Below are 7,960 nucleotides of genomic sequence, written 5' to 3' on the forward strand. Positions count from 1 at the left end.
CGGCGATCCTAGCCCCGCCTTTTATACCATTTTCAACCAGCTTAAAAAAGGGGGAGGTTGTCAAATTCGATTGTATTTGTTTGTGTTTGTTATCTCACAACTTTTAAGTGAGTGAACCAATTTTTAAGATTCTTTTTTATTTAGTGCCTGCCACCACATTTAAGTCCTACTAATAATATAAAGGCGAAAGTGTGTGAGGATGGATGTACGTGTATGTGTATGTATGTTTTTTACTCTTTTACGCAAAAACCATTGAACCGATCGCAATGAAATTTGGTATGTAGATAGCTGGACAACTGGAATAACAAATGGGAAATTTTTATCCCGATATTCCTATGGAATACATACTTGCGTGGATAAAACCGCGAGTACAGCTAGTTTGATCTAATTTTGATAATTTGAGGACGGTAGAGTTTTTTGTTAAAAATAATTGTGTAAATGTCTTGGATGTATATTTAATATTTTTTTTCGGATAGTACAACAAAAGATTTAAATAAATAAATAGTCTAAAAGTACATATCTTGTACCACGGGATAAATATCTCGAATTGCAAGGGTCATAAGTGGTATAAATTCGCGAATCCTACATGTCAAGTTGAAAATGATTTTGTGAATTCGTGAAACTCACGTATAATTATTTATCTGGTAGTCGAGCACGCTTCGGCACAAATTCAGCTAGCTTGCACCGGGATGTACCACACCCTCACAGAAAAACGGCGTGAAATAGTACCATACTTCTAAGTTTCATACCGTGAGTGGGGGAGCCGTAGACCCGTGTCTTCGTCGTCATGTCCTTTTCCCTACCCATTCCATTTCTTCTCTCCAGTAAATGATTTCCTTATCCCTTTCTCCTTGAAAGCGGACAGCGCATTCGCAGCGTAATTATTCGGTAGTGATCGCATCAGGCGAACAACCAGCTCAACAACTAGCTTCCAGCTCTTTAAATAGTACTACAAAATAATAAAATGAGTGGCGATGAGATCAATAAGCTAAAATAATAGTTCACAGATCTTTATTAAACGGCGGATGAAGTCACGGGAAACAGCGGGTGCTTCAAAAATCCTTTACACGTGACAGTTTTTCACATATCAATATTAAAGTGCAAAAAAAACAATTAACTTTAAAATTATTTTCGACGACAACAGATAAAGGTGTTTATTTGCATACTTATCGTGTTTTTAATTACTTTAGCAACAATAATTTGAATTCAGAGCGTATTTACTTTTGTATTGAAACAACATTCGTTAAATAAGACTATATGGAATGAATTATTGAAGAAACACTAGTGCGTTCTTTAAGTCGACTGGAAGTATCTTTGAAATATTGGAAAATGTCAAAACAAATAGCCAAGACATATGTCCTCAATGGGCTTACTGCCAACGACGTCGCAAAAGGAATTATATCTGGTGGTCACCAGACAGAAGCCTTCTTCATCCAAGATTTGGATGATGCCTATCGAAGAATCGAATATTTCAAACGAAAAATGCCTCGCGTTCAAATATTTTACGGTATTTTCATATGTTTGATTTTACGCGAGTATTATTTAGAAATTATAGCGTGGTCTCCGCGTGACCACGCTCGCTGTAAAGTGTTCGAAACGTCGAGTAAAATAATATCAATAAATCACGTTTACAATCCGTTTTTAATTTCTATTTGATATGTTTTATCCGAGTTTAAATTGTTAATTTTGCAGGTTTGTATCATAGAATAACTTCTTCTTCTACTTGTAGGCATAATTTTATTAAAAATAATAATATTAAGGCAAATAATCAGATTGCTCATACATATTATAACCGAGGGATAAAAAAATTGTTTGAAAACATGTGTGTGTATGCTATGCTGTATATATATGTATGTAATGCTTTATAATACTAATCTATACTAATACGATAAAGCTGAAGAGTTTATTCGTTTGAACGCACTGATCTCAGGAACTACTGGTCCGATTTGAAAAATTCTCTCAGCGTTAGATAGATTTATCGAGGAAGGCTATAGCTATACATGTACCATGTGCGAAGCCGGGGCGGACTGCCTAGTTAAATATATGTCATTGTTTATACTGAATAAATTTTGTAACTCTAATAATTCATAAAGATTTCTAAAAATTTTTCAATGTCATCCTTTGTTCGTATGTTAAATTAATTAAATTAGGAAATGTTTTGATTGGTGGTATCATGATGTTACATCATATCTTTGTTAAAATAAGTAAATTAATTATAATTAATTGAATTCATATTTATTTTAGTGTATTTAGTCTTAAATTAGTTTATTACGAAGAAATTATAATTATTCTGTAAAGATTTGATGCTTTCTGGGTTTTAATTAGTTGCAACTGAGCTGGTGGTTCGCCTGATGGTAAACGATCACCACCGCCCGTGAACATTCGCAGAGGCTCAGACCTCTGCGAACGCGCTGCCCGCTTTTAAGAGATAAGGGATAAGTCACTGATGGAAAGGATTGATGACTGGAAAGAAGGAATGGATTGGGAAGGGCTAGGAGAAGGAAATAGGCCTCCGGCTCCCCCACTTACCGCACGAAAAACGATAGCAAGCAATTTCACGCCGATTTTCTGTGCGGGTGTGGGACTTCCCCGGTGCGAGCTGGCCCAATCCGTGCCGAAGCGTGCTCGACTCCCACACTCCTACATATGAACATAGTTTACTATACAATATACTTTTACTTGTTTATATATAATTTACTTGAATAAATATAATATACTTTTATTTATGTTTGCAGCAATTAAATCAAATGATAACGTTCCATTGCTGAAGTTAGTGGCAGCACTCGGTTTGGGATTTGACTGTGCTACACCGGGTGAGATATACAAAGTCTTGAAGCTTCAAGTGGATCCACGGTATGTTATTAAACTTGATATAACATTATTCAGTTAGAAAAATCCGTAAAAAATGATATTTTTTTGCGTCTGTTTGTTGTTTCAACAGTAGTGATAATGCCGTATGCGCAAGAGAAAGAAAAGTCAGCCAGACTGGCACTGTAACGCGTTACGTAAAGAAGCGGGTCTCATTCGAGTTGTCTCTTCGATATTTAAGTACCGTAATACTAAAGTATTTATTTTATATTCTAGAAGTATCATATTTGCATCACCACTGAAACCTCCCCAATGGATGACGTACGCCAAAAAATCTGGACTTCTCTATTCTACCTTCGATTCATCATTCGAACTGAAGAAAATAAAACAATATTGGCCTGACGCAAGGTAAGCAGATCTTTAAGGCCTATAGGGCCTCTCTCAATGCGATGCGACGAGATAAGAGGAAAGAGGATAAAGGAATGGACTCGGAAGGGTTAGGCTGGTGAGATGTTACCCCCACTCGTCCAACGAAACACAATAGCATTCCTATTCTACTTTTTCACAGCGATCTTATACGGAAGATCGAGATGCTAGTAGACTGCATTCATAACGAAACGTGCTAAATACACAATCTGTAAATATATTTTAATTTAAAACATATATTTGTTAGTGATATATCTGTATACAAACAAAAAGGCTAGATGCTTTGATAGTTAACCTATTTATTATTAGTTCAGTTCTCTATCTAGTTTTAATCTTAATAAAACGCACGCTTCATTTAAGTTTTAACTCATAACTATGTAGTTGTTCTTTGTATAACATCCCAACTTGTATACTTTCACGTTTAGTGACGTGAGGTTTCACAATTCATGAATTTCCAGGCTTCTAATCAGAATAAAAGTGGATAGTAATAGCGTGTATCGTTTAGGCGACAAATTCGGATGCGATTATGAAACGGAGGCAATAGATCTTTTGGATGAAGCCGCTAGCCTGGGAATTAAGGTAGGTTTCTCATTTGAAAGTGGAACTAATTTAAGATTAACTATATGGCTTAAGTAGCACTTATCCTGAATACGTTCTGGAAACCTCAATAATTTTCGTACAATGTATTTATTAATGTGTTTATTTATTTTTTTCAAGTTTTGTACATTACATCTGTAATTCATCTGTAAGCATTATACATCTTTATCTATTATATAAATTACGTGTCACGTTATCTGTATAGATGGACTCGTAAACTACTCAACCGATTTAAATGAAATTTTCACATCAAGTGCAGTTTGATCTGACTTAAAAGATAGGATAGCATATACGTGAATTATTACCCGGGCTCTGCCCGTAATCATTCACTTGTGGTTGGATATTGATAGTGGAATTCTCAGCACTGGTCACATTTTTCAGTTACTAATGGTTAGCTTGTAAACATTTTCTGATTCAATCCCTTCCAAGCATCTATTCGGAGAATTATTTCTTAGATCACAGATAACATACATGGTGGTACAGGAATTCACTATCTTTCATCTTATTTAAACTCAAAGAAACAATATATAAAACAAGGCTTTACTGGAAACTGAAAATCTAACATGAATTTGAAAAGCAGTTTTAACAGAGATGAACTGAGAAGAAATTATAACTTTTCATACATACAGAACGTAATAGCATGATAAACCCGATCTAATAATTCATTTTATAAATGATATATTAAGGGAAGTTTTAACAGTCTCAATAAGACTTACTTAATTACGATTGTAATTTATGTATAATATTTTAGGTGATTGGTGTCGCCTTCCACGTAGGCAGTGTCTGTTTCTCATTCGATAGTTACGTAAATGGCTTACGCATGGCCAAAGCACTGTTTGACTTTGAAGCAAAAAGTGGCAGACATATGAGCGTAGTCGATATAGGTGGTGGATTCCTTAGTGAAAAGAACACGGACATAGATGAGGTGGGTGGAGTCTTCATTGTATAGCTCCATATGGTTTGTTTTAGTCAGAGCTGGTGGAATGCCTGATAGTAGGAATCTTTTACCACCCATGAAGAACAAAACCTTTTTTAAGAAATATGTCATGAAAAAAAGGATTGATAGGAACACCGAAGAGACCAGGATTACGGTAATACCTCTGAGTACCTTGCTAAAAAGCCCTTGGAGCTTAATATTACAGACTATTCCTCTCTATCTCTATTCCTCTGATCGTATGTTTGTTTGAAAAAAGAATATCTCATCATTCCGTCACCCATAGTCTATATGTAGAAGTATGATTAAATTTTTAATACATAAACTGACTAAAACTTTGCACGTGCATAACTTGCGAGGTTAATAATATTCGTATCTTTTCTAACTATTATGTTCACATCGCACAGCGCTCCTTATTTCACGTTTAATATTACAGGTGTCGAGTCTAATTAATATTGCATTAGAGGAACATTTCCCGGATAAGACCGTTCAAATAATTGCTGAGCCAGGAAGGTATATTAGTGACTCATCGATGGTATTGTACACCAGTATTAACGCAGTTAGATGGGTATGTTAAAAATTCTGCCTTTCCTTTACCAAAATTTCTAACTTTTGATTCATTGATATGCCAGTTTCCTTAAGATTCCCTTCACTGATTGAAGCAATGATTTGAGAAATTAATTTTTTAATTGAAACTTGAAAGCTCCCCTCAAAATCTAAATTTTTTATTGGAGCTCTAGGCAATCAATCAGTCTCTTTTACTCCATCCATATACAATCAAAAAATTTGGCGTGATGACCAAACCACCCATGCATCGTCACACTGTTTCACGTTTGTAATAGCAATGTAGTAAGTTGTATTAAACTTTAGATTTTTGCAATAAGTAAATAAATTTCCAATGAGGAATTAAATCTTCTGTTATTTTATTTTTGAATGGATCGGTTATACTGGCATATATAAGCGGTTGGTAAAAAGTAAAGGCGAAAACCCTTGGAGCGCTAAGAACTATGCTGTGTTAGCCGCTGACTGACGAAACTTATTAATATTTACCTATTTCAAGGTTGAAAAGAATGGTGAAAAAATTAACATATTGTACATAAGCGATGGGAAATATGGTTCACTGCAATATACTGAGAAATGGCAGACGGTCAGCAAATTAGAAGTAAGTGAATTACGACTTGAATTTTTACTTACATTGTTTCGTATGACGTAATATTGAAATTGATGTGATGATTATTTACATAAGAAACAAACAAAGCTGTATAGTATTGCCCAAACAAACTTACAATTAACTTTATTCAAACTTCAATTCTAGAGGAACACAGATGAAAATCATGAAGACCTGTACGAAACCATCATATGGGGTAATAGCTTAGACTCAGCAGATCGTGTCTTGCCAGATATCAAGGTCTATCTACCCCAATGCACGCCCCAGGACTGGCTGGTTTTCCCCATACGAGGGGCCTATTCTTATGTCTTCGGTTCGATGTTCGCCAGTGTTCAACTACCCCAGATTAGGCCAGTTATATCTATGGAACTGTGGTGAGTTTGAATAAATAGATACATGTTTAGTACGTAAAATTTCGTACTCTTTCGCATCCTTTCTGTATCGTTTTCGTATAAATAAAATGCGCCCCGTTCGCAGGGAAGCAATGATATCAGCTTTGTGCGATTGCTAATCTGTGATGTTAAGATTTTTTTACACGCTTTTTATTAGCTTCACCTGTATGTTTGTTTGTTTGTATGTTTGTTTGTTTGTATGTTTGTTTGTTTGTAACTGACTTCTTTGGGCGCGATTTTGACCCACTTTAAACGGCCAGATTTCGTTCAAACTTTGTAGATTTATTGAGGACCGATGACAATACACTAATTTGATAAAATTATTCCAGTTTTCAATTTGCAAAATATGATTTTTGTTAAAGCGTGTTTTATAGTTTTTTTAAACTATTATATTTTATTTGATGCATGAGGTTATATGTATAGCTTGAAAATGAGAATTATTGTATGTTATTACTAGTCAGAAAAAAGCTCGTTGCTTTTAATACATACTTTTTTATTACCTTCCGTAAACAATTATCTGTAAGATGAAAAATACCAATGTTTGATTTTATAAGCTGTTTAATATGAAAATACTAGCTAGCGCCCCGCGTAAGTCCGTATCCCGTAGGAATATCGGGATAAAAAGTTGCCTATATGTAATTCCAGCTGTCCAGCTGTCTACGTACCAAATTTCATTGCAATCGGTTCAGTAGCTTTTGCGTGAAAGAGCAACAAACACACACACATCCTTACAAACTTTCGCAATTATAATATTAGTAGGATTTGAAAATTTTTCTTCTATGAGATGATCGGATTTTTATGGCATTTCTGATTTTATATATACTTTACTATATTTTCAGGAAAAAAATTAGAGGCAGTGATGTCTTCGATCCAGAGGATATCATCGAAAATCCAGACATTACAGAACCGATGCCCTCTAACCTCCCTAAAGTAATCAATATACAGATTCATTTAAAATCAAATGTGCTAATAAATGCCTAATTTGAAATATCGCCACAATTTTATATTTTCATCGTTTTTTTATAAGTTACTAGCTGCGCCCCGCGGTTTCACCCGCGTAAGTCCGTATCCCGTTGGATTATCGGGATAAAAAGTAGCCTTCATGTTATTCCAGTTGTCCGGTTATCTACGTGCCAAATTTCATTGCAATCGGTTCAGCAGTTTTTGCGTGAAAGAGCAACAAACACACACACACATCCTTACAAACTTTCGCATTTATAATTTTAGTAGGATAATAGGATGGGCTTAATTCAATAATCATGTTATACATGACAACTTTTGTTATAACAATACGCTATTAAAATAACAAATATTGTGCGCCAAATTGTTTGATTTTTCCAGCTACAAATATTTAATCAGTTGTAACACCATCTGAACGGTATATTATATCTTGTTTAATTAATTCATAGTGTATAATTTTGATTAATATTGTATTATCCAAATACATATAGAGCGAGAAAAATAAAAATATATAAATTGGATCATCCTGTATATTTTAAACTACCCTAACTACATAATATTATATCTTGCTTAACCCATTCATGCAGTTTAAATTTCGCGTTCGTTAGATATATAAAATAAACATATACATGGTGTGAAAAGCAGACAAATTCATGTTTTGTATCACCCTGTATA

General features: G+C 34.6%; 1 protein-coding gene across 1 annotated transcript; it reads left to right on the forward strand.

The window, feature by feature from the left end:
• Positions 1-1,329: 1,329 nt before the first annotated feature.
• On the forward strand, positions 1,330-7,306 carry LOC119835951 (ornithine decarboxylase 1-like). Its single transcript, XM_038361084.1, has 9 exons — positions 1,330-1,507; positions 2,736-2,853; positions 3,085-3,216; positions 3,693-3,813; positions 4,583-4,756; positions 5,202-5,333; positions 5,826-5,927; positions 6,081-6,307; positions 7,165-7,306. Exons 1-9 carry the CDS (start codon positions 1,330-1,332, stop codon positions 7,304-7,306), a joined length of 1,326 nt encoding a protein of 441 aa, XP_038217012.1.
• Positions 7,307-7,960: the final 654 nt, after the last annotated feature.

This window comes from Zerene cesonia, chromosome 22 (genome assembly GCF_012273895.1).
Source record: "Zerene cesonia ecotype Mississippi chromosome 22, Zerene_cesonia_1.1, whole genome shotgun sequence".
Taxonomy (NCBI): Eukaryota; Metazoa; Arthropoda; class Insecta; order Lepidoptera; family Pieridae; genus Zerene; species Zerene cesonia.